Source organism: Platalea leucorodia (assembly GCF_965183815.1).
Source record: "Platalea leucorodia genome assembly, chromosome: 22".
Classification (NCBI taxonomy): domain Eukaryota; kingdom Metazoa; phylum Chordata; class Aves; order Pelecaniformes; family Threskiornithidae; genus Platalea; species Platalea leucorodia.
Genome location: NC_138844.1, coordinates 2083523 through 2108602, shown reverse-complemented (window position 1 = coordinate 2108602; position 25080 = coordinate 2083523). Strand labels below are relative to the sequence as shown.

At 51.3% G+C, this 25080-nt stretch overlaps 2 protein-coding genes across 4 annotated transcripts; one reads left to right on the top strand and one right to left on the bottom strand.

The window, feature by feature from the left end:
- Positions 1–202: 202 nt before the first annotated feature.
- DBF4B (DBF4B-CDC7 kinase regulatory subunit) lies at positions 203–13272 on the bottom strand. Of its 2 annotated transcripts, none has more exons than XM_082331795.1 (11): positions 13033–13272; positions 10401–10592; positions 9228–9278; positions 8526–8595; positions 7522–7592; positions 6915–6951; positions 4876–4921; positions 3872–3988; positions 3505–3631; positions 2684–2793; positions 203–2100 (listed from the first exon to the last, which is right to left on the bottom strand). In XM_082331795.1, exons 1-11 carry the CDS (start codon positions 13177–13179, stop codon positions 702–704), a joined length of 2367 nt encoding a protein of 788 aa, XP_082187921.1. In that variant the 5' UTR covers positions 13180–13272; the 3' UTR covers positions 203–701. The 2 variants fall into 2 exon arrangements, with proteins under 2 accessions (XP_082187921.1, XP_082187922.1); XM_082331796.1 differs by having other exon boundaries at positions 4876–4918.
- A 120-nt stretch (positions 13273–13392) lies between these two features.
- On the top strand, positions 13393–24865 carry CCDC43 (coiled-coil domain containing 43). 2 transcript variants are annotated; one of them, XM_082331798.1, is made up of 5 exons: positions 13393–13669; positions 19239–19326; positions 21519–21654; positions 22016–22106; positions 23115–23356. In XM_082331798.1, the coding sequence occupies exons 1-5, from the start codon at positions 13493–13495 to the stop codon at positions 23136–23138; spliced, it is 516 nt and encodes a 171-aa protein (XP_082187924.1). In that variant the 5' UTR covers positions 13393–13492; the 3' UTR covers positions 23139–23356. The 2 variants fall into 2 exon arrangements, with proteins under 2 accessions (XP_082187924.1, XP_082187923.1); XM_082331797.1 differs by lacking the exon at positions 23115–23356 and adding an exon at positions 23363–24865 and having other exon boundaries at positions 13403–13669; positions 22016–22074.
- The last annotated feature ends 215 nt before the right edge of the window (positions 24866–25080 follow it).

The window sequence follows — 25080 nt, the reverse complement described above, 5'->3', positions numbered from 1 at the left end:
CCTGGTGCCCACCATCACCCCCAGATCCCTTTCAGCAAGGCTTCTGCCCAGGCACCACCAAGCCTCGACTGATGGACGCTTCACACAATTTCAAGTTAGCCGTGCTTAAGGCCACCAGACAAATTTCACTCAGTGTACAGCAGAGCAGGATCTCATCTTCCATTTTATTCCAAAGTTTAAAAGTTTGCTAAAAAACCCCAAACAACTTAGTACCAATTACCGACATCTGTAAATACTCAAAGACATTCAACAAAACCCCAAACCACGTGAAGAACACAGATCTCACCCCCAGCACCCTCCTCTCCACCTCCAAGGACTGGGTGAGAGGAGGAACGGGCCACGCTCGCAATCTGGAAGGGCAAAGAACATATTCCTGCTGAAGAGATGCTTCCAGAGAAAGACCATCTTGTCAGCAGCCCAGTGAGGAGTTAAGAAGGAAGCTCTCTGCTCTAAACGTTACCAGCAGAGAGGAGGGAAGATCCCAGCCCCTCTCAGAGCCAAGGACAGTGAAAGCACCACATCACCCATCAGCTCCCAACGGGAGAGCTGCCCGGGTTGTCTGCGGTGCCTGGAGACCACCGCGCAAGCTGACAGTCCTCACTGCGGCCCTCGGCTCTACCTCCTGGTCCTGACAGGGAGGTGCCTTGTTAAATCTCTTTACAGCCACTTCACAGCTCCCAGAGAACAGCCAGGAGGTGGTTTTAACTAGTCCAGCTGCCAAAAAAGGTCTCAAATATGGGGAAAGAGGCTCCTTTAGTCTCTGTGCAGCAGTTCCGGCAGTTCTTCTCCTCTTTGCCTGCCCAGGCAAGCTCTGACTTCTGCTTCAGGACCGAGCAGAGCTGAGACTCGTACCCGCTGTCCCTCACGTTGACATGTGTCCTCTGGAGCAAGTCCCTGTCCACAGACTGAATCCTGCCATCCTGGACCCCTGTTAGTGTGGAGAGCAGCTGGACATCCCAGTCTGACTCGGAAGAACTTTTGCTGAAGTCGTGATCAGCCTGTGCGTGATGTGGAAGAGGCTGAAGGAGCCCAGGGCACGGAGCCCGCTCTTTGCTGTGGCCTGGCAGGTCAGGTAGCTCGGGTGCTATTTTTTCTGCTGCTCTGACACAGAGCGAGCAGCAACATCTGGCTTCAGCCACAGGCAGTTTTGGAGAGGGCAACCGGCCAGTAGGACAGCTGGTCTTGCTCATTGTGCTCTCCAGATCAGGACTATTCACATTTCTGGGTGCGTTTTCATTCTCCCCTCCGAGCTGCTTCCCTTGGGAACTCACATTCGCTCTGCTCCAGCCATGCTCGCTGACAGCGCTGGCTGCAGCAGCCGCCGCGGGATCAAAACCCACAGACACAGCTTCAAGGGAACCCGATGGTGATGCAGGGTCCCCAGGGCTCCCGCATGGGCACAGGTCCAAACCCAGAGAGCTAGGAGGTCTGTTGGAGAGCTTTGTGCTTAGGGGCAAGCCACCAGCTTCCACCGCACTGGGGGAACCTGGCTCAGGTGCCTGTCCCGCACCCTGCACCCCCATCCCACCATCCACTGGGTTTGTAGCCTTATACGGAGAGAGGCCAGCACCCAGCTCCAGCCTGGGCTTCTTTCCCACCTGGGTGCTCTGTCTGGAGGAGAGCTGGCGTTTCCTGGAGGCAGGCAGCACTTGTGGAAGAGGGCTGATAGACCCAAGCGCTTGCTCTTTATGAGGTTCAGATGAAGAAGGAATTGCCTCTCCATGAGCGGTTGCTACACGAGTCCCCCAGCCCAGGTCAGGAGCCAAGCCTGAATCTGTACCCCCCACCGCAGATTCCTCCATGGTGCCACGCGCAGCACAGACCCCTCTGGCGAGTCCTGCTCCAACAGGCAGCCCCAGAGAACAGTTCTTGGACAACCCCCCTCCTTCTCTGGGATTACTGACCCTGTCCCTGGGCAGGCAAGGGGAACATCCCTTGGTCTGCAGGCCACGATTATGCTCCGTATCAATTAACAGTTCCACGGCACCCTGCTCAGGCTGCTGCCTTTCCTTTCCCAGCTCTGCTGTCAGCATCTCAATTCCTCCAGTAACTTGTGCTTGAGGCACTAAGCGTTCATCTGTCAGGCAGGACCACGGCACCCTGAGAAGAACCATCAGTTAATGCTCACTCTCTCTAGGCCTGGAAACACCCTCTCTCCAGGGAGATGAAGGGTTTTCTGCAGTGCAGGGCGTTTGAAGCCCTTGTTCAGTAGGCGGCAAGAAATTTTAGACCGGTAAGGCTCAGCAGTGATACTGCTGCTCGTAGAGCAGATGGGCAGCATGAGGGATCTCTCGGCCCAGGACCCGGGCACAGGAGTGCTACCAAAGCAGCTGGGTTTGCGTCAGACATGGGGACAGAAGAGATGGGCTCAGCTGCCCTTTCTAGTTTAAGAGGCACTGGAAGTCCGTAGGGAGTTCCCTGAAGCAGAGAAGCCACAGAGAAGCCACAGAAACACAAGAACATCTCCCATGGCTCATCTAAGCCTTTCCTGGCAGGTGCCAGGTTGGTCCTGCAGAGCCAGCCGCAGCCCTCTGCTCCCTGCTGGCTGATTCCCTGGCACAAGGCATGAGCTAGGGACCAGCACCACAGCAGCATGGATACTCAGGCCCCGTTCCCGTGAGCATGCTGTGTGGCACCATGCTGCTTTTCAGCTTCAGGAGTTACCAGATTCGCAAAGACTTACTTGGCTGATTGCTCCACAAAGATGTTGGTGAGCTGCGAGATGACCCGATCCACAGGGGCGTACTGCGAGTCGTCCAGCGCAAACCGCTTGTGCTGGGGGCTCTGGAGATGCTGGAAGGTGGCAGAGGCCCTTTTAGCAACACTTATCCTTTCACAGGAGGGAAATTTGCAGTAACAGCCACTTCCCACAGCCTAACAGACTAGAGGGCAAACAGCCTTTTCACCAGATAGAGCCGTTGTTTGGAAGCAGATTTGGGAAATGCAGGCAACGCCGTTACCCCCGGTTGCTTACGGTGAGTATTCTGTTCCCATAGACACCTGCTGCTGAGGAGGTTGTGTCTATATCTAACAGCAGCCTACTGCCTTCCCCAGCAGCTAGTAAAAATGCAGACTCCAAACACGTACTGTCTATCACTAAAGGCTGAGCTCTGAAAGCCACATTGTTTGGCATCTTCCAGGAGATAAAAAAACCTCTTCCCACCTTTTTAATCAGCCTGTGCCCCCCAGCTGCCGTGGAATACGCTTCCCACCTTATAGATCAGGTAACAGGATGATCCTCGAGGCTCTCCTAGCCCCAGAGATGAGCATGTCGTGCTCCAATCTTCAAAACCATTGTTTGCCCAGACCAGGAGGTCAGAACACAGATATATTATGGCTTTCATCTACAAGGCTGATCCCATGAGTTACCATGAAGGCTGTATGTATAGCAATCTGCCTTCCTTCCAAAAGCGTTTGTACTGATAACAGGCACATCATGATTAATGAAGCCACTGAGTGGCCCCATAACTTCTGCAAGGAACCAGGTCCCAGGGGAGCCCTTACCTTCTGCAGCTCTTCAAAGGTCTCCTGGCAGCACTCACAAAATCCCCTCTTTTTCTTTGGCACGGTGATCGGTGTCGATCGGGGGCTCTTCTCTCCCTCGCTGCGCATCGCACAGCCCTCCGCACCCCTGCAAGGTAACAGCAAACATCTTCCCTGCCCTCACTCGACAGCATCAGCAGGTACCCAGCTGCCTGCGCAAGGGCCAGGGAGGCAGGGCTGCCTTTGAGCTGGAGCCGTTTAACCCAGAACAGGGCTCCTTTCGCCCGCATTCAGAAGACAAGCGATTCTCTAAATCCCAGGAACCAGCAGGGCAGCAGTTCACAGAGGAGCTGGGTTAAAAACTTGCACAGGAGGAGCTACAACCTACCTGGCTCTGCAAGAATTCGAGAGGCTTTTCAGAGGCTCAAAGGGGCTGGAGCTTTTGGGTGCCAGGAAGTTCAGGTCAGGAAAGCTTTTGAACTGGTGATGGAAGGGTCGGAATTGCCTGAAAGCAGCAGATCAGGACATCAGACTTCTGGCAGTGATAGCATGGTTAGAGGGCTGTCCTTCCCCCAGAGGGGCTCAAGGTGCTGCCTCATTTATACTCATGGATACTGGCCATCACTCTCCTTTCATTTGGCTGTTCCAGAGCTTTCCCATTTCCCACTGGAAGTACTAAGCCAGATTCCCAGTAACAGCACTGATGGGGGGGGGGAGGGATGTTTTGGACAGAAGGCAGGCTTGCCTGCTCAGCTAAAAACCCACCTTTTGCCCCCGAGGCACAGCAGCAGCAGCCAGTGCAGTATTTTCAGCTACACAGCAACATGGGAAAGTTTTGGTTCCCAGACCACATCTCTCCCTTCACATTTCATTGCATGCAGCATGTAAAACCTAATATTTGACTCTGCAGCTGTCTTAAGTGTTGTCTTCAGAATAATTAATCAGCACTCTGGATACCGTTAGAGTTACAGAGTTGTTAGAAACACCGCAGAGATCAGATCCCCTTGTGCTGGATGCTGTAATCAAGTTACAGGCCCTGACCTCATGGGTTTCAATCTCTTCCTTCATTTTGGAGGCCTCGAGCAGATTAAGTGACCCACCGAGGATCACAAACGGAATCCGAGCAAGGAAGTAAACTCTGTTGTCAAGTCTCGTTTAACACCTTTTTTCCCCCCTGACATATGAGCCACCTAGATTGTTTCTCTAAACTCCATCTGCCTCCCTCTAGGAGAGTGTCAACTTCCCGGTGTGTAACAGGGTCTTCAGAGAAGCCACGCTCTGCCTTGTGGACACTGCCCCACGTGCAAATAAAACAGGCAAAGGATTCCCTCCCTGGAAGCCCCTGAGCTTTTCTTATAGTTTGGCTGTGATGTTTAGAAAAACCTCATTTACCTGCTCTGGTCTTCAACCTTCAGAAAAGGGGGCTTCAATTTTCCTGCTAGGAAAAAAGCTGGTTAGAAGTTGCCCTGACCAAACTCCCTACTTATTCATTCATTCCCCAACAGAACTGGGCTACAGAGCCAAGCTCACCAGTACTTGTGACACCTGTGAATGCCAAGAGGTGGCTAAGTGCAGCCAAAACAGCTCTTCGGGTGGTCTACAACAGCCCTCACCTCCAAAGTATTCAGTAGGGTGACCAAACCCTAGAGGCAGCCCAAGCGTGGACTGTTTTCACCTTTGAGAGACCATCCAGCTAAGCCCCTCGCATCTTTAATGTCTGCATGGTCTTATTAGCCAGGGGGCTAACCCCAAGCCTCCAATTCTGACTCGAATCCTAAAAACTGTCACACATCCTCAACATAACATGCCGCCAAGCACAAGAGATGAGTTTATAATTAACAAATTGCAGCAGCAGTTGCACAAGCACAGAGCTCCGCATCAACCCTTCCAGCACCTTTCTCTCCCTTTACCTTTACACAACAGCCCAGAGTTCAGAGTGGCTCAGGCCAGGACGGTTCAGTCAAAGCAGTAAGAGCTGCTGGAGACAAACCAACACGCTGCACAGCCAAGCCTGGCACAAGAACACTGCTGAAGAGCAATACCTGGCCTTCGCTCGGTCCCTGAGGAGGGCAAACAGCAGCTATGCTTCCTACAGAGGCATAATATATATTAAGGGAGCAGAAGAAGGCCTCAGCGGCGCATTCAGGGAAAAGGTTTTCAGAGCCAGGCTGGGAGAAGAGGCTACCGGGTCCCTCCTGTCTCGCAGGTATGTTCAACTTGCAAGTGATAACATTACGCTCAGCCTGGAAATCCGAGTACAGATCCGGTTAAGAAACAAATGAACACCAAGGTATTCCCACAGGGCGTCTGCCTGACCCTGAAACCAAGCCTCTCATGCCTCCCTTGTTGCCTCTGAAGGGCAAGGTGTTTTGTTTTCTTGTGATCCTGGCACTCAGTGCTATTTTCTACAAAGAAATTTTAACCTCATCCTCCAGAATGGCTGAGTCCACCTGTCCTCACCAGTTAGTTCCTCGAGCCTCATCCTCAGCTTGCATCAAATGTGCTGCTACGTCACTAAAGTAGCTATTTAAGTACAGGATCAATTTTTCCACGTAAATGCTGCCAAATGCTTAGCACTTCTGAAAGCAAGGCCATGTTTAGGGCCCCAGATAAAACTCAGACTGGTGCGCAGGTCCTGAGCTCTCATGGCAGAGTGCTGAACAGTGACAAACGGTTCAGCTGTCACCACAAGTCCCCAGGCAGGGTTCGGAGCGTGCCACAACGAAGAGCTCCGAGCTTGCAGCAGACGATCTGCCTTACCCGGCAGCTTTTCGAGCCTTTTTTCACCACCTTCCCCTCCACACTGGAAAATAATCTTCCAAGTGCCACACACACAATCCAGGTTGGAGCTGCTCTGAGATATTACTGAGCGTTCACTCTCTAACGAGCGAAGTCAAACAAGTCACAAATTAGCTTACGTCACTGGTGCCAATCTCAGTCCCACAATTGGCTCTTGTCTAATTGCAGATGAGAACCTGGTTTTCCCCCCCTCCCTCCTCCTTTGGAAGCGTTATCCCTGGATTGGTGTCTCAGCAGTACATTTCAGCCTAACAGAAGTGAGTGGGTTGTGAGGAACACGCTCTCCTCTGTAGGATGCATTATTCTTCAAAACTTCGTTTGAGCCAGTGGATTCGATGTGCAGTGCCAGCAGCACAGTCCTCAGGTGCCTCGGGATTCTGGGAGCTGCGCTGCAAATGGTTTATGGGATTTTTAAAAACACTGCCTGAAATCAAAGGCATAACATCCTCAGCTGTATTAGGAGGCTGCAGCTAGACTCAGACAAGGAGTTACAAAACCCATCCAAGAGAAACTGCCTTAACAGTTGGCATATTTTGGATTGCTCAAGTGTCAGATGGATTTTCAGATTCCAAACAAGGCTTCTTCAAGCAGCTCCACATCTGAGTAAATAGGAGCACAACTTCCAGGCCTACCTTTGCGAAGTTTTGATCCGGATGCAAGGCATTTTGCCTAAAGGGAAAAAGTGACATATTTAGTATGGGAGCCAGCACAGGCGCAACTGTAATTACTGATCCCAGAGCAGCAAAGTGAGATTACAGCAGTCTCTCCCACCACTTCAGAGCTCCTGCACCAGAGACTGTATCACCTCCCCCTGACATTTTGTCTCCCAAGTTACCTAGAGTAACTGCCACTCTCTGATCTTACGCCCTACCGTCTCACTGACCTCCCCAATGCATTAAAAAACACTTCAGAAAGCCAGCGTACTAGCTGCATATGATCTTTGTTTTACCCTTAGCCCCTCACAAGTCAAAATCAGCACTAGCTGTGCTACAGATGAGGTTGATAACTAACGGCTGCCTCATTCTCATCTGTTTTTACCCTCACTTTATGAAAGGAAAAATCCTTTGAATTTTGACATCTCCATCAATAAACAGAAGCATCACATTGCCCAGTGTTGGATGAAAACGTAGGAGATCGTCCTGCTTACAAGCCCAGTAGCACTAGCAGAGCTAGAAGGATTGCTTAGAGCTGCCGAGGGATCCTCAGCACCTCAAATTGGGCTGGGGTTCAGTCATTTACCTCTGTCTTCTGGCACCGTTTCCTTGCTCCCGAGACGGCACGCAGCAGCTGTTGAGCGTATGACAACATTTCTGCACAGGTGGGATGTCAAAGAGCCATAGCTCAAAGAGAGAAGGTGAGCTGTTCCCCTCCACCAACTGCAGCATGAGGATAGCTCCCCACCCGCACCGGGGAGAAGCATGTCGCGCCTGAGCCTGCCATCACCCACCAGAGCATCGCCACTACACGGTTAATTTGCCCAAGAAGCAGCCAAGAAAGAGTGCTTGGAGGGATGGCACCCCATTTTGCTCTTTAGCAGAGCTGGAGGCTGGCATTAAGTCTCCGCAGAAATGAGACACTGTTAGGAATTCTGCAGCACGCAGACCAGACCCTGCCATCTGAAAGCCCTGACAGGCTGCGGATCAGCAGAGCTGGCTGCTCAGGAACATGTACTAGCAGCAGCAGCCTCCATCGCGCAGCCAGACAGGCTCAGCCACGGCTGTATGTCACTGTCATTGGACACTCAGGAACCTTTTTACTCCAGACCTATTATTAGAATCAGAGTTTCACCATCTGTCTTTCCCATCACCCCCTCCCCATTCATCACAGAGACGGGAAGCGCCTTCCAGCACAGGTCCTCAAACAGCAGCACTCCTAATTAAAAACGACCAAATCCTGCCATCATCATGATCTGTACTTCCAGGTCAATTAGTAAAAATGGCCTTTTTGGAACAAATTAATGCACTGACCAAGCTATTAACATTTTCTAATATTACAGCTTCAGTATATTACAACAAACCCAGTGTTTGCTATTGTAAATGTCACAGTAGCATGTTCCATACATACAAGGAAATCTGGTTTTTTGAAGGGCAGACCTAGCTAGCCATGGCCAGGATGGCATCAGCCAAGTACCAGGTATTGCTCACAATTTCTTCCTTCTCCTGTACCACACTGGCTACATCACTTCTGCTCCACCTGTCTCAAAAATCACCAACAGCTAAATTTCAGCCTGCAGAGAAGGATACCATCCACGTGCAAGATCTGGACTCCCCACAGGCGAGCGTTGGCGAGGATACTGCTGCCACTGCAGGTGTCCTGTACAAACAGAGAGGTTTGGCAAGGTACAGCTCAAAGCAGAGACGGCTGTGTGAGCACAAGCAGCTCTAAATCTAGTTTAGAGAGATTTTTCTGTTGCCCAATTGACAGACCATTGCGTAGCTGTTATTAAAATCAGGGCACAGCAGAAAAGGTTCAAACTCATGCTTTATCTACCCCAAATTAACAGGAGCATCTAGGTCAAATTTTTAATCCCTGCTATAGCATGAGCTTCTAAGTGGGCACTGAGATTCTTTTGGCCACTTGTGATACCACTGAAAGGACTGCAGGGGAGCCTTTTGGCCCAGCTTTAGCTCTTTCTAGGCTAAAAATTCATCTAATGATGGGTTTTGTGTTAATAATTCTCTTGTGTTGAGCACCCAGATCACTGGGACAGGCCTTAGAAGTACTTAACATGGACGGATGACACAGCTCCGTGACAAACAGTGCCCAGGAGCACTGCACAATATTCTGCAGAGCCACAAGGAACTGCTTCATACCTTTACCAGCCCCAGAATCTGCTCCCTTCAGCAGGCAGGGGCTCTGGAGAAGTGGCTGGCACTGGTTCTGCACTGCTCAGCAGTACTTTGAACATACCCAGCTAAAAGAAAGCCCATCCACATGCTGCTCACCTGATTCTTCATGGCCTTCTGCAGCAGTTCCTTTCCCCGGCTGATCAGGGCCTGCAGAGAAAGAAGCCAAGTACTACATTAAAGCAAAGCGCTACCAGGCAGCGGCAAGCTAAGGTCAGCGTGGCTGTCCAGTAAGAATGATTTCTAGTGATATCCGCTCTCTGCCGAGGAGAAGAGTCTGGCCAAGACTTCATCTCAAAGACAGCAGGACCGAGCATTTCCAGGGAACGCAAACCGCAGAGGCACCCATGAAGTCTACACCAAGCAGCTGTTCAGCCAAGGCTGGGCTTTTATTGAGCAGCAGTGAATACTCCAGAGCCAGCCAAGAGGAAGTAGCAACTTAGCTCAGAAACTCTGCCTGCCACATCCCGACATGCTGGCAGGGGTTAGGAAGATCCTCACTAGCCCTTCCTGGGAACAGAGTCTCATTTGCACGCCAATTATTTCAACAAATAGGTTAAGCTCTTTGTAAGACAAATGGATAGCGCTGTGAGCAAGGACAGGGGAACAAACACCATGAGTGAGTGAAACTCCTGATGTCAGCCCAGGCTCCCCACCTGCTGGCAGTCAGATCCAGCTGGCAGAGGTGCCCATGGCCCAGACTGGGGCAGCAGGCTCTCCCCGCACTCACAGCTGCCAACAGGCACCAGCGTGCAAGGCAGGATGCTGGAGCTTTGGCCACAAGCTCTACTGACCAGCAAGCCCAGCTCCAGCAGGGTGAAAAGGACCTAAAGAAATCCCTTCTTGCAAGCTGCCCTTGCAGACGTCCTCCCAAGTTACGATGGCCTTGCCGTGCCGGTGCCTATGAGCACGCATCCATCCTGCAACGCTTTTATCTTGTCTACATTTCTCCGGCTTTTCTAGACACACCTCTGCAGCAGGACAGATTGCCTATTCTGTTGGGAAGCCAGGCAAGCCTCTGTTTCCTCCGCCATTTGAGTAGGTATTCTTTGTTTACTAGGTCAAAGCTGTGCTATGCACATCTGAGCTGACAATGACACACAGACGTGAGGAACATTGGTACGAATATGAATGGCCAGACCAGGGGAAAAAAACGCACAGCATATTTGCTCAGGGCAGGAACAACTTTACATTCCAACACTGGTCTCAGGTTCTACTTTATAGATCCTTTAGGCCAAACTTTGAGGTGGCCTAAACCTTTATAGCTCTTACAGTGTCTGGTGGCTTCTGGTGAGGTCTGGTATGGTTCCCTTTGGAGGTAGAAGGCGTTGGATTTGTGGCTTTTGCATCCTCTGAAGTTACGTTGCTCCACTTCTCAGTCTGAGCCCTGGCTTTGTCTCGTTTGGCTTCTTTGCTGCTGGAAACCACGTAGCTGACTTCTTTGCTTAGGAAGCTTTCGGTCACCTGCAGCAAAGGACAGAACAGAGCAGCTCTGAAACCATCCAACAACTCTGAAAGAGTCCTGCTAAGCGAGAAGTACTGCCTTTAGCTTAATCCCACACACAGATAGAGGGCAGCTGGAAATACTCATCTCGACAAGTAGTTCCTTCTTCCAGTCCTTACCACTGTCTCACAGAAGGCGAGGAGACCCTGTGATGTGCAGAGAGCACACACCCTAGAGCTACACTGCAAATAATCACCAGAACCATCAGACTGAGACTTCCACAACGCTGTCTACCATTATCTACTCAAACAATGGTTTCAGAAAAAAAAAAAACAGTAGGTGAGAAAACAGCCCTGGACGCCATGCGTCAGTGTGGAAGAGCTCCGTTCTCAGGAGAACAGAACACATCTTAGCAAAACAAAGTAGAAAGTAAACAGCTGGGACAAGCAGCTCCACATAGAACAGGACAGCAGTGAACCAGAAAGCCAAACCACACCCACCCACCTTTGCACAGAAGCTAGAAGTCCAAGGAAGAGGTAGAAAACCAAAATTTGGGATACTAACAGTAGGCTTGTCTGAAACTCAGCAGAAAGCAGACAGCCACGGCGCACTAATGCACAGGTGTGAAGCCCACAGGAAGACAAAGATCTGAGCAGTCTGAAATCACGGCTGCTGAACAAGCCAGTTCTGCTGTGTTACAGAATCCCTGTGGATCGAGATCCCGGACCCACCCATGTGAAGTGCCACAGGCAACATTGCAGGCTGCCCTGCAATGGTGACTTGTGTCACGGGAGATCAAGGGGGCTGCAAGCACAGAAGAGAGTAAGCCAAAATCTCCCTGTCCAAGTAATGCTCTGTCATCAGCCCCACGTCAAGGCTAAGCTCCGGACACCGTGTGCAAGTCCAAGGCCATAAGGTGCTCTTAATGTCGTCCTGAAGAACGCACGGGGCCTGGGTTTGGGTATTACCATTGAAGAGCTGTTTTACAGATGGTGGCCATGGTGCACTTGAGTTCAATATCTCCACAGGAGCAAGAGGAATGAGAACTCCACTCCCGGGGGACCACATTTCAGAGAGGGAAGTGACCCGAGACAACGCCCAATAAGAAGCTCGAGAGACAGTCAAAAGGCTAAAATTATTTCTAAGTAGCACAGCAGCTATGTAGAGAAATAACTGACTGCTGGGACCAAGCATTTCTCAGACTTGAAGATGCACAGCTCAGGAAAATACGCTATGATGAGAGCGTCCCTGAGTGCTGGCAGCACATCCAGGGGAGGACAGAAAGAAATCAGCCAGTTCAGCATGAAGGTGTGATTAAAAAAAGCAAAAAAAGCGCAGGCCAGCTTCCCCACATGTCTCTACAGCCAACACATGATCCTAGCAGTAGAGATACAGCAGTGACAAGAGCCAAATGGAGATTTTACATCTGCGTGTAACAACTGAAGGATTTAAGGAAGCTTTGGGCTGCACATGAGAAATCCACCTCCAACAGAGAGATTAAACAATCTGAAAACAAACAGTAACAACTATCAGGACCAAACCGTACTTAGGACTCATAATGAAACTGAAAGATGAAACAGATGAACGACCAGCTGCTGGGCACAGCCCCGGTCCTCAGTTCCAGCCCGGTGACTGAAGCGATGCTACTTTTTGAAGGGTCTTGGGAGAGGATATAAGGAATTGGTGAGCAATATCAGCACCAAGGAAACCTGGAGAGGCTGGGAAGAATGCCATACAGATCCACCCCAACAACAGCTTCACAGGGGAAGGGTCCAGGCGGCTTTTAAGGGAAAGCCACGAGAAAAGCACACAGCTACATGACAAAAGAGACTTGGCTGGCGTTACCCTACTTTACCCTTGGTTGAATTCCAGGAAACATTTGAAAGTCCCACAACTTGCCTAAACAAATTAAGCTGCCACAGGCTGTTGTGAGGGGGAACCAGGCGACCAGTTACCACCACCCGGAAGGTGGTCCCCATGACCAGGCAACCAGTTATTGCCGACGGGAGGATGCTCCCATCACCAGGTAACCAGTTAGCATGTACTGGAAGGTGCTCCCATCACCATACAACCAGTTGCCGCCACCCAGAAGGCGGGAGCAAGCAGGCAGTTTGCGCAGCAGCTGGTCACAGGCCAGGCTGGGCCAGGCTGCCCAGCGCCCCACGAGGGGCCTGGGAAGAGCCAGCGGCGAGGGGAGGGGAGGAAAGCGGCAGGCGGCGGAGGGCAGCCTCCTCCCCCGAGGGCCTCCGCGGCTGTGAGGCGAGGCCCACCGGGGACCGCGAAGGGGAGCCGGGCGGATGCGGTACGATGTCAAATCAACACCGGGAGCGACCAGGAAAATAAGGAAACCATTAAGAAAAAGCGCAGACAGAGAAACGGAGCGAGAAGAGAAGCGGGGCCGCCTCAGCCCCCGGTCAGCCGGGGCGAGGGGAGGCCCCGGGGGCCGCCGCGGCCGCTCACCCCGCCGAGGCGCCCGATGGCCTCCGCCAGCTCCCGTGCGCTCCGCCCGCTCGGCAGGTCGAGGTAGAAGGACTTCCCGCGGAGCGGCCGGGGGGCGGCCGGGCCCGCCATGGTGCCCTGGCGGGGGGGAGGCGGCGCCGCCGCCATTTAAATTCCCGCCCCGCCCCTAACGGCGGCGCTACGGCGGCCGCGCGGGGACAGGCCGCTCCCGCCGAGCCGGCGCTGCGCCTTCGCCGCTCCTGAGGGGAAGGAGCGGGGCTGCTCGGCGCAGCGGGGCGCGGCCGCGGGCTCCGCCGAGCGGCCCCGCCGGGCACGGCCGCTCTCTGGCCGCGGGCACGGGCGGGTTGATCCCTTGAGGGCCGGTGCCACAGCAAGTTTGCCCTCCGCGGCCACCGTCGCGCCCCCCTCGCTCGCCCCGCCGCCGGGCCCCTCCGTGCATGCGCGGCGGCGCTGCTCCAAGATGGCGGCGCCCGGCGGGGAGGCGGCGGGCGGCTTCGCGGCCTGGCTGGCGGCGCGGCTGGAGGCGCTGGGCCTCGACCGCGCCGTTTACGGTGCCTACATCCAGGGGCTGCTCCGGGAGGAGGAGAGCGACGAGGAGCGGCTGGAGGCGCTGCGCGGTGTCCTGGCCGCCTGCCTGGTGAGGGCCGGGCCGGGGGGGTTCCTCTCACCGGCGGCCGGGCCGGGCCGGGCCTCCCGGGGTGAGGGGCTGGTTTCGGCGGGCATCGCAGCCCGGTCCGCGCCCCTGAGCTTTCTGAAGCCGTGGGGTGGATAGCCGCCTTCCCCGGGGCGTCCCCAGCACCTCCGGGGGCGTCTCTGGGCCCTCCGCGTGTTTGGGGGTTGTTTGGGTTTTTTTTTTCGTTCGTTGGGTTTTTTTTTGGTGCCAGTCTTGAGGCTGTTCGCGAGGAGCGAAGAAAACTTTGTGTGGAGGACGGAGGGTTTATCCTGTGAGCTGGGTGGCTTTCTGGTAGTGCCCAGGTGTGCTTTAAGAGGCGATTTTTAACAACAACTCCTTTAGAACAGCTAAAGGACAGCTGCGTTGGGTGGTCGTCGTTCCCTCAGCAGATCCCGTTCCTCGCAGCACGGTGTTGTCTTCCAGGAGTCAGGCGCTTGGACCAGGCTGGAGCTGGGCTCGGCCCACGCTGCTGTGCTTGCCTCTCCCCCTGCATTTCTGGGAGTTAGGGGAGTGCAGAAATGAATTTCTCTTTAATAGTCATCTCTTTCGGGGGCTGTAAGGTTTTTACAGTATCTGTATCTCAGGATGTTGCATAAAAGGATGTTTTGTAGTGTAAAATGTTAAATAGCGAGCGCACGCAGCTGTTGAATAACAGTCTGCTCAGTGGCTATTGCTGATTTCCTCCCAAAATGTCTGTATAGGAGCACAAAACCCACAGGGACTTGGTCGTTACAATCAGCTTTTTGTTATCATAAGTAACTGTAATGTAATTTCTTCTGTTCACTGACTGCATGCCATTTTAAATCGTTTTTTCCTAGAAGATGGCACCTCTTCACTGCCTCTACCATCCCGTCCCCACCCCAGGGCACCAGCGGTAAGGTAGTTTCTAAAAGAAACTTAACTGGACCAGGGTAGCTTTGTGCCTAAAATAATAGGAGAAGCAAACAGTGCATCCTGCTGGCGTTAGGGGCAGAGCAAAATGTCTTCGGAAAACACTGTTCTAAAATAGCTGAGGTTAATTAACTTGCCTGTGATTGCCAGGCTTGCTTCATTTCATCACCAAAGGCAGAGCCCGTGGCTGATCCTTGCATCTGATCTGACGACTCACCAGCCTGGGGTGGGCCTCGCGTTTTGCTGTGCGTGCTCTCGCTGAGCTCTGGAGGTACGTAGCGCGGTGGCCGTCCCTTGCCCTGCCTGGGGTTCTGATATTTCCCCTGTTCTCTTCCGTGCCGAGTTGCCCTTCTCGTGCGCTGCCGCCCAGTTTGGGAACTGGTGCAGGGTTTTCACATTTATCGAGTTCTGGGCTGCCGTTATCCCATACGTCTTGCACCACAGCCCTGTGTCTTATCTTTTTGTTTTTGTCTCACAGTCGCAGCTGATTTTGCTTCATTTGCAGTTTCAAACTCAGTTTGATGTTTCTGCAGTTCTGGTAAAACTTTTTTGCCTCTTGAACCCTCAGACTTTTTAATTGCTTTTTTTACTTAGTGCATTTTTTTCCTTTTGTAGACTCTATGCTTATTTCTATACTGACTTTAGAAACAATTTTTCATTTGGTTAATTTGGGGCCTTTCTTGCCAAGTCTTTTCTCTTTGCTCTAGTCACAAATTCCAGGTCATTTTTTTTGTTTGTTTTTGACAACCTTCACAAAAATAAATTTCAGGCGACCTCTGCGCTCATGTCCGTGGTTCCTCAGTCCTGACAATGTTATGCGTTATTTCCCTGAGTTTATTCAGATGTAACCGTTTCTAATCAAGAAATGTAGAACTGAGATCTGTTTCTGTTCTGTTCTTCTCTTTAAACCAGACAGATTCCAGATGACTTGTATTTTCCACAGTTAATTTTTCTCTGTATTTACTAACCTCTAGACCAATATCACTTCTTGTTCGTTTGGGGAAGACTAGACGAAGATATTTGCTTGTAGCACCCTCAGCTCTCTGCGCTTCACCACTATTAGTGTTTGCTCTTATAGGCAGGAGGCGAGCCTCCCAGAGGCAGAGGGCAGCGCTCTGCTAGAGGTCTCCATCCAGACCGCAGTGGGACGGAAGGGTGCTGCAGCAACCGGCCTGCGCTGCGTGGCAGAACTTCTCTTTGCTTCCCCTGTAACGCTTCAGTTTCGCCCAGGCTGCCCCATCGTCTTTCTTTTCCGTTGCTTCATCTGTGTCCGTTCATGTGCTGTCAGCTTGGTCTTTCGTTTCTTCCTTTCTCCAGCTCCAAGGCTGGTTTTTCATAATTTCTGGGATCGCTAGAACATCCCACTTTTGTGTTCTCCCCTCATAGGCCTGCATCCACCGATACACAAACACCCAATTTGTTTCTTATTGCTCAAACCTTCATTAGAAGGTTGCGCAGGTCTCTGCCATCATTGTTATTCTTCTGCCGTTCATTTTCCTTCCCACTTGCTGACATTCCTTTATCATCACTTGCCTGACTTTCTTACTCCTGCACAAACTGAAACCCAGGTGCCCAGGGAGTATGTCTCTCCCAGCCTTCTCTTCTGGCTTAATATAATGTTGCTTATTGTTTTGCCAGCCTTGATTCCAGCGGGCCAGTATTCCCCGCGCTCAGGGGAGCCCATCCACTGAGGAGGATCCTTTTACTGTGAGTGTTTCTGGCACTTAAAACCCTTCATGTCTTCCGTGTCCTTGAACCATGCGGGTTTTCGTTATCTTTTCATGACTTACTGTGTGTCTGAGGGCTGGAAGGGTCCCTCTGACTGGCACTTGGGATGGTGTTTCCACGCACATCATCCTCGTTGCTGGTCTGCTCATCCAGCGTATGTTCCTTTGAGGATCTCAGTGTCATCTCCCGGTGAGAGCGGGGTCCGTGGGTTCTTCCAGACCTAAACCACCCATTCTTATACCCGATCTTAGCAGATTAGGCATCATCCTCTCCTCTGGATCTACTCTCGTTAAGGGCATGTTGACTTCTTAAAATGGACTCTGATATCAGTGGGAATTGCAAACCCTTTGTCCTTCTGCTGTTTCTCTGTTTGCAGATCGCCTCCTCAATCACAGCCTCGAATATCCCGCGTGTTTGTCCTTGCAGCGTCTCCTCCCCAACCCGGGGACCTTGTTCTGTTGTGTGTACGGCCTTGAACTGTGCTCATGATCTCGGTGCTTGGCCACTTTGTGCGACGGTATCGCTGTGTGTCTGTTCTCCTGCCATCTGCCTGTTACACACAGAATTGTGTGCTTAGCTGTTGTAGGCTCGGGGTGGGAGGCCTTTAGTTTGAGTTGCTCTTTATTTGTTTTGAAGCAAAAGGCGGAGAGATTTTTGTGTATGTTTTTATCTCCTTGTCTGTCCCACAGTTGTGGAGAACTCAACTTTTTTTGCTGTCTCCCGTGGAGGTGAGCTTTGCTCTGCTGGATGGGTAACGTTTTCAGTGACAGTCTGTCCTGTAACTTGAAGGTGCTTTTTTTTAGGTACCTAGCGCCCAAGTTTTCAAGACGAGGATCGTGAACTTGGTGTCTTTTTGGTGGGAAGTCTGTGTGCAGGGGTTTGGTGTGCTCGTCTTTGAAACGCCAATTACTGCACGCCTGGCTGTGAAAGGTGGGGAATGGGGCAGACGGTGGAGGTCTGGTTCCTACACACCTACATTAAGAAATTCTTCTCTAGGCGGAGTTTATCACGTTTTCTGCCTCTCAGAGCTAGCTTTTGGCATAGGCAGGGTAGGTGATGGTCAGGGCTGGCAGAACAGCTCTAGTAAGAGGTCACCATTGCTTTGCTGCTTGATTTGTCCCTGGTTGAGTGCAGTGCTGCTGCCCCAGGAGAGCGGGATGACCGTGAGGATTTGCAGGCAGTACCCGGATCCAGCCTGAGCATTAGCAGCTGCGATGCACCAGCCAGGCCTGCCCAGGTGCAGGGGAAGGGGATGTCTCAGTCCCAGCTGGCTCGTTCCCTGGGTGTCCCTGGCCGGCTCGTTTCCATTTGATATCACCTCTCCTCAAGCCCCCCTGCCTTTCCTGCTTAGGAAAACCTGCTGTTTTTTTCTAAGCTGTGGACAAATCCAATTTGGTGTTAATGAGCAAAATAAATAAAAAGTCTTATGAGGAGCAGCTGAGGGAGCTGGGGCTGCTCAGCCTGGAGAAGAGGAGGCTGAGGGGAGCCCTCATCGCTCTCTGCAGCTGCCTAAAAGGAGGCTGGAGCTGGGGGGGTCGGTCTCTTCTGCCAAGTAACAAGCGATAGGACGAGAGGGAACGGCCTCAAGCTGCGCCAGGGCAGGTTTGGGTTGGATATTAGGAAGGATTTCTTCACTGAAAGGGCTGTCAGGCCCTGGCCCAGGCTGCCCAGGGAAGTGGTGGAGTCCCCATCCCTGGAGGTGTTTAAAAGCCGGGGAGATGTGGTGCTGAGGGACATGGTTCAGTAGTGGGCTTGGCAGTGCTGGGTTAACGGTTGGACTTGATGATCTTAAAGGTCTTTTCCAACCTAACCGATTCTGATTCTATGAAAAAATATTGAAACTTCCTGCCCGTTGTACACATATGTCTTCCCAGTGAAGTGCTCCTGGCTGTAACTCTTCAAAACACTTTTATCAGCATCGTGTTTCTTGCCTAGATTCAGCTTCTGTAACCTGAACTCACATACTGGGCAATTCTTGCAGGAATGCTGTGACCGTGTGTGCTGAGATGTGGTAGTGTGTCACCTGTCTACCGCTGGAACTTGAATTACAGTGTTGATCAGTCCCCCGAGCAGCTGTATGTAGGTGCTGGGGAGAGAACTAGGCATGGTGGAGCTCGACAAGCCAAGGATCTGGTGATGGGAATACCGCCCTATTGCTGGTTGGCTGTGTTTCCTTTCTCCCTGCAGTTCAATATTCCTCAGTAACGAACAACAGTGTGAATGCACTCCAGTGCCGCCTCTAGATCGTGTTTAATGCTCCAGGCAGGTCACGAGGGACAAGAATATCCCTGCTGGTGGGAGGAGATGGTCTGTCAGTACCACCAAAGTGGTTTCAGCTCCGTACTGGCCCTGACCTGTGTTTTATCTAGTCTCATTTATTTGCTTTAGTGAGATTGGCTTGGAGGTGGCCTTTGAGTAGCTTCTCTGCAGCCTTGCTCAAGAAGAGAGATGATGCTGGGCAGCAGATTTCTAGAGGGAAGACGCGCCGATTGCCTTTCTTCAGTGTTTGTAGGGCTGTTGCACCTAGAGAACCAGCTGCTGTGACACCAGCGTGTGTTGCTAGAGCCATGTCGCATGAAAAAGCAAACCGCCGCGGTGATGCGGCATCGCCTGGCGCGGTGCAGAGCTGTTGGCTGGCAGCCTTGACGCCTTGTGTTTGCCTAGCGGGTCAAGGCACTCCCTAGTCCTGAGCTGTGTCAACAAGTAAGTGCATCGCATGACTTGTATCGTCCCAGGTTAATAAAAGTCCTGTGTGCGCATTTAACGAGTAGATTTTGTGTGAAAAGCTGTATCGCTTGAGCTTACTGCTGGGTGTTCAGATTCTTTGCAGCTGGTACTTTTCATATCTGATTCATGCTTGTTTAAAGCAGACTAAATTTGTTCCAAGACTGAGAAGTCTCTTTTCCCTTACTAGGAAGAAGATCTCTTAAACGATGTTTGCAGGGAAGTAGTCGAGAAGTGGTCTGAATCTCAGATTGTTGACGCCAAAGAGAAAAAAGAAGGTAGTGTTGCTGCTCGGTGTGCCTTTCCTCGTGGTATGAGTAATTTGCAGGGCCTTACCAAGATGAGGACTCTGTGTTCGTCCTGTTAGGAGTTAAAACCAATGCTGCTAATATGTTTGCCGATCTGACTTGCTTCTCGTTGCCATTGCTGCTTATTTACTGTTTTGTCTTGAAATATGAAATGAGAATGAGTCGTTTCACTTTTGGCTGTCCCTAGCATTCTGCTGCTCTTTGGGTCCATAATCCTGCAGAGAAAAAGCTCTTTTTTATTTTTTCTGTAGGATTTTTTCAGTTTCCTTTCCCAAAACACTTAGAGCTTTCTCTGCATTCAGTGCTAACGATGTAGCGATGGCAGCTAGCGCTCTGATGGTAGATGCAGTTGTTAGGGTACAAAATGCCTGGTGCTGCTTCAGTTTATGCTAGTTTGGAAAGCGGGTGTTTTTATACAACTACAACTGCACCTATGGAGAGCTGTGCTGTCCCTTCTGCTGCTGCTCACCCCAGTACATGTCAGGAAAGCATCCTTATTTTCCCGTTCCAAAATCTTCTCTTAAAACTGTCCTTTTTTTTCTGTAAATGCTTGTGGGGGGGAAGCTCTGCAAGACTGCTGCTGTACTAACGCTGCTCCTTTCCCAGCCGTGTACGTAGTCCCACCGTCTCTTTGTACCCTCTCTGAATTCATCCCTCGTCTTCACCTGTTGGCTCGGGAGCGAAGACCTCCGTCTTGGTCTTGTTCATCGGGGGAGGCTTGTTCTGCTCACTGAGCAGAGCTCTGGAGTACAGTGGAGTCACATGCTGGAAAGATTTTGCTGGTTTAAGCATACTGCATGGATCAATTAGTAATCTTCCAACGGCATGGACAGAACCGTAGCCCCTGACAATGTAACATCCCCTTTGGCTTTTTGTTTGCTTTGCATTTTTTTGTTGGTTCTGGTTGCAAACAGAATATTGTCACTGGCTGATGTCATTCTAGAAATCCTGAGCCCTTATCGTGAGGCCTGCGTTTATATAGTGCTTTTCTTCTCGAACCTCGTCATTTCACAAATACCAGTCACCTCCTCTTTATAGTTGAGGCGGCTGAATGACGCAGCAGTTCAGTGGCTTTCCCCAAAAGTTCACTGAAGTCTGTCCTTGGCCTAACCTCGCCTTCGGCTGGGGACAGGGAAAAGTTACACTATTCTGTGCATTAAATAAAATAAATCCCTCTTTTGGGGACAGGCGATTGGAATTGCTGGAGCTGCTGCTGGACTCCTCCTGCTCATACCATTGGTTACCCGCAGGGGTTTTTCTTACTTGTCACAGGAAGAAGGTAGCAGCATGTTCTGGGTTGTTAGAATTGCAAGGATTTACTTATTTCACTGTGGTTCCATAGAAGGATAAATCCCCAGTGAAGTCAGTATCTGCTTAGAATAACAGAATCCTGAGGATAAGTTATTAATAAACTAAAAAAAAAAAAATTGGTGTCAAAACGCAAATGTCATTTTAAGAAATGGGCAGCAGAACTTCAGTGTTAACAGGTAAATCAGCTCTTCGTTTCCCTGGGTAGGTAGAAAAGAAAGAGTATTAAACTGATCAGTCACTCTGCGTTTTCAGAATGTTTGATGTGGTTTTAGGTACGTTGTTAAATAAAGACATTTAGCCCCTTTTAACCAGAGAATGCAATTTGGAGTAAAATGGATTTTCATTAGCAAGAGTCTTACTGATGTCAAAGTTTCATTGTGAAACTTCCCTTGCTCCAGGAAAAATAGCGTCTGATGGTGGCTGCGCGCAGCACGGGGGAATTCCTCCTCCCAAGGAGAAGGTGGTGGCACATCACCACGTCAGACGCCGCGCTGGCCTGAGCCGTCCCCTCGGTGGCTCTTCAGCAGCTCCTGCTCTCTTAGTCCTCAGATTGAATTCCCCAAAACGGCCGGCTCGCTGTGCTCTGTGCGTTGACGGCACCACTAGTGACCGTGGGAGGAGGCTCGTGGGAGGAGGGGGGATATTTTTGGGTGAGACTTCTCCCTTTAGCTCGGTGCACTTGTCCCTGGCGACAGCTGCCTCCCTGCGGACGGGACGCAGCCTGTGACAGTGGGACGGTGCCTTTTGGGGGCTGCAGATGTAGGAAGCAGCGGCGTGCAGCATCTGTCAGCTGAGACTTTGCTGCTGCGTCTGCAGGGACTGGCTGATGCTCTGACTCTTCTCCTTGCCAGATGAGGTCCAAGCCATCGCCAGCATGATGGAGAAGCAGGCCAAGATTGTGGTGAAGCCAAAGGAGGTCTCCCAGGAAGAGAAGCAAAGGAAAGCTGCCCTCCTGGCCCAGTATGCCAATGTGACGGACGAGGAGGAATATCCTTTTCCTGACCCAGTCGTATTGAATTTATCTCTTGCTTTCTGATGAGAAATCTGCTGAAAAGATCCTTTTTAGAGAGAGTATGGGTAGAGTGGGAGAGTTTAATGTTAATTCTCTGTAGTGCTGAAGAACAAGCTCTTCCTTGAAGAGCAAAGCTGAACAGGAGGGGATCGTACCTGGCACCCCGCAGCAGGAGGGAGCTGAACGTGGGGTTTTGTGCTTGCCGCGTCTTTGTCTGCGTGAGTGTTCAGCTTCTTCTTGTGGCTGGATAAGATTATTTGACATGTTTTGGGTTAAGCGTGACTGTATAGAGGCACAAGTTCACTACTGATGTCCCCATTTCCTTAACTCTCTCACTGGCGAGGATGAACAGGATGGATCGATCGCGACAGCAGTAAATATTGGATCAGAAAAATGTATCCTTTTTGGCAGGAAGGCAGCTTCCACGGTGAGTTTCCCGTCCTTCCTTATCTGTGGTGATACTCGTGTTTCTTCAGGGCCACCTGTTAAGTTTGGCGATTGTTTTTCTTTTCACATTGCCTGACCTTGCTCATAATGAAAGTTAGAGGTCCCCCCGCCCTGTGCACACAGCTGACACTGATCCTCTCATTCCCTTTTCTGTCCTCTGTTCCTTCCTTCCCTCTTCCACCCTCTCTGAAGCTTCACAGAACATGCTATTAATAAGGATAATTCTCCCAGAACATCAGCTTAATGTTAACTGGTGTCCAGAGAAGTAAATCACATCAGGAATTATTAAAAGTGCAACAGAAACGAAACTACTGTGAAACTCATGAGGCCGTGGTGCAGCTGAACTTTAATGGTGAACAAGGACCAATTATCCCATGTTTTTCTCAACACGATGATTTGGGACGGTCCTTGAGCTCACCAGCTGGCAGGTTTAAGATAGAAGCAGGTTTTTATCACATAATTAAAAAAGGAAAGCTAAATTATTCCTGTCCCTACATTACTGATGGTTAGGAGGAAGAGAAAGTGGAGGAGACACCCACTTGCTCTTTCTGATGCTCTTCCCGGAGCATTGCCGCTAATTGCTGCAGGAGAGAGGACAGGAGGCCGTGGGGATCCTTGGCGTGAGCTGCCTCATCCATTCCCACGTCTGCAGCCTTCCTCCGGGGCTGGCGGGACGGGCAGAGCTGCCCCATCCCGTTAGCTGGGACCGCTGGCAGCCGGAGGGAATGCCCTGCGCCCGCTGGCCGTCGCCTCCCTGTCCCGGGGGCGTCAGCTGGAATCGGTGTCGGCAGGTACATGCACGTACGTACGTGTACGTAGATGTAAAACCACGCGTCGTACACAGCTGTAGGGAACCCACTCGAGGAAGCTGCACCATACGAATTGTTTTTCTTCCTTAGATTTGTAGAGGTTTTACGAATTTTTTTTTACATATCAGTCTTAAGAACTTGTAGGCAACTTGATTTTTCTCGGAAAAATCCTTTTCTAGGGAGTGTGCATTTACTCTACGTGATTTCTCTATTTGGAAGAACAAAGAGAGATTCCTTTTTCTTTCTCTCTTCCTCAATTCTCATTCCCAAATTCCTTACCGGCTTGGGGAGGAAGCCAAAGTGAGTCAGAAGGTGAAGGGGGAGGTAGAATAAAGCCAGTGTCTGGTTTAGAGCTCCGGAACACGGCTGCAGAGCAGAAGCTGTGTGGCTTCAGCCAGAGCGTTGTCTGCCCTTAACGCGACGCCAGCGTTGTTCCGAAACACGAACGTGGAAGATGTCTTGAATGCCAGGAAACTGGAACGGGAGCTGCTGCGAGATGAGTTCCAGAAGAAAAAAGAGCAAGATAAACTCCAGCGAGAGAAGGATAAGCTAGCCAAGCAGGAGCGGAAGGAGAAGGAGAAGAAAAGGACACAAAAAGGCGAGCGGAAGCGATAGCTGGGGTTTTCCAGTTGGACTCTCAAGGGATAAAACGAATTACGAATATGGTGTGTGTTTAAAAAGCAGCAGAAATTCTGGGCACGTGGCTGGCGAGTGGGTCTTTGGAAGCGTTTCCTTCCCCCCCCCCCCCCCTTTTTTTTTTTTTGTTCCATAGCAAAAAAGAAATTTCAAGCACCTCTTAAACTCGAAGTGTGCCATGTGCTTGTGGTGTCAAATGTCCCAGTCGGTTATTGTGGCCAATGTCTGTACCAAAGAACGGTGAAGTGATTATGTCCGTGTTTTAAATCGATCGATTTTTTTACTTCTAACCACTTCAAAGCAAAGCAAAACAAGATGGAGGAGAGGGCTTCCAAGCTGGCTGCGTCCTCCCGCCAGCCTTCATTTGCAGCAACAGCGTGTTACGATTTGAGAACAGAGCAAAGCCCCTTTCTGGCCTGTAATTAAGGACGTGCTGCTGCAGGGCGAATGTGAATTTATTTACACTAGCCTTGAAAAATGTGTTTGCAAATACGTGTATTTATGCTGCCAAGAACAACGCTACGTCTTCGTTCTGGCTGAGCCGCGAGAGCGAGGTTTGGAGCTGACCTCGGCGAGGCTAAGTGCTGTTCTGCAGCAAGAGAAAGGAAATGTTATGAAATATATATGAGTTGCAGCTATGAGACCGCATCACCCACGGGCTCTTGGTAAGGGAAACGCCGCGCTGATTCGAGCATCAGCCACAGCGGTAGCAAATGGGTCGAGTCCTCATGCTGTTTTAAGACTTTATGCTGGTAGCTGGAAAACGGTGCTCCCCGATGATTCATGTGGGTGAACGTCGACTGTTATTTCTATGGCGGTTGCCAGGGTGAATGCTTTAAGGCAGGCTCAGCGCTGAGCGGCTGTAAGCGAGTTGGATGCGCTGGGTTTACAAGCCGGTTGCAGCTGCCATGGGGAGCCACACGCTTCTCTCGCTCCCGAAGGGCTTGTTACCTGCTGTTTCCAGCTGTTTTCGTGAGGGTGTCACTTGCCTCTGGAGAGGAGAACACTAATTTCTGTAAACTGAGCGTGAAGGAGGACCCGCGGCGGTTTCGGGGGCGTAGGAGGAACGGGTGTGCCTCACCCCTGCGCTGCTTCGTGCTCTGGCCGCCGTGCCGGCTGGCGAGGTGTGCTCCTGGCAGCAGGCGGCTCCTGAGCCGCTGACGGCACCTGTCCCCATCGCCTGCTTTCAGCGCTGCTCTGATTAAAGGGTCATGCCTCCTGTTTAGCTGCTGCAAGTGTGAGTATCTAACTGCTTTATCTTTGGACTTGAATAATAAAACTGGTTGGCCAAGAAGTGGGTTCCTCTCTGTCTGAGTGAACGTTGCGGTTAGCGATGGCGCGGTGTCCCGCGTCCTTGGTTTCCCCTTACCCAGCAGCTGCATTTCTGAGGGCTGACTCTTGCTGTCACATCATCATGCATTCGCACCTTGGTTCCCGAGGCCGTGGTGCCTCCCTTCACCTCCTCCCCGGGGCCGCGCAGGGCGGGGAACCCGCTGTGCCTGTCCCCTC

Excerpts from the sequence above, each read along its gene's own strand:
- CCDC43 (XM_082331797.1), top strand. The coding sequence starts at position 13,493 with ATGGCGGCGCCCGGCGGGGAGGCGGCGGGCGGCTTCGCGGCCTGGCTG. Across the intron at positions 19,327-21,518 it reads CGCCAAAGAGAAAAAAGAAG|ATGAGGTCCAAGCCATCGCC; the intron begins GTAGTGTTGCTG and ends TCTCCTTGCCAG. Across the intron at positions 21,655-22,015 it reads AATGTGACGGACGAGGAGGA|TGGCGAGGATGAACAGGATG; the intron begins ATATCCTTTTCC and ends TAACTCTCTCAC.
- DBF4B (XM_082331795.1), bottom strand. The coding sequence starts at position 13,179 with ATGGCGGCGGCGCCGCCTCCCCCCCGCCAGGGCACCATGGCGGGCCCG. Across the intron at positions 9,279-10,400 it reads ACCAGAAGCCACCAGACACT|GCCCTGATCAGCCGGGGAAA; the intron begins GTAAGAGCTATA and ends CTTTCTCTGCAG. Across the intron at positions 8,596-9,227 it reads AGAAGGCCATGAAGAATCAG|GACACCTGCAGTGGCAGCAG; the intron begins GTGAGCAGCATG and ends CTGTTTGTACAG.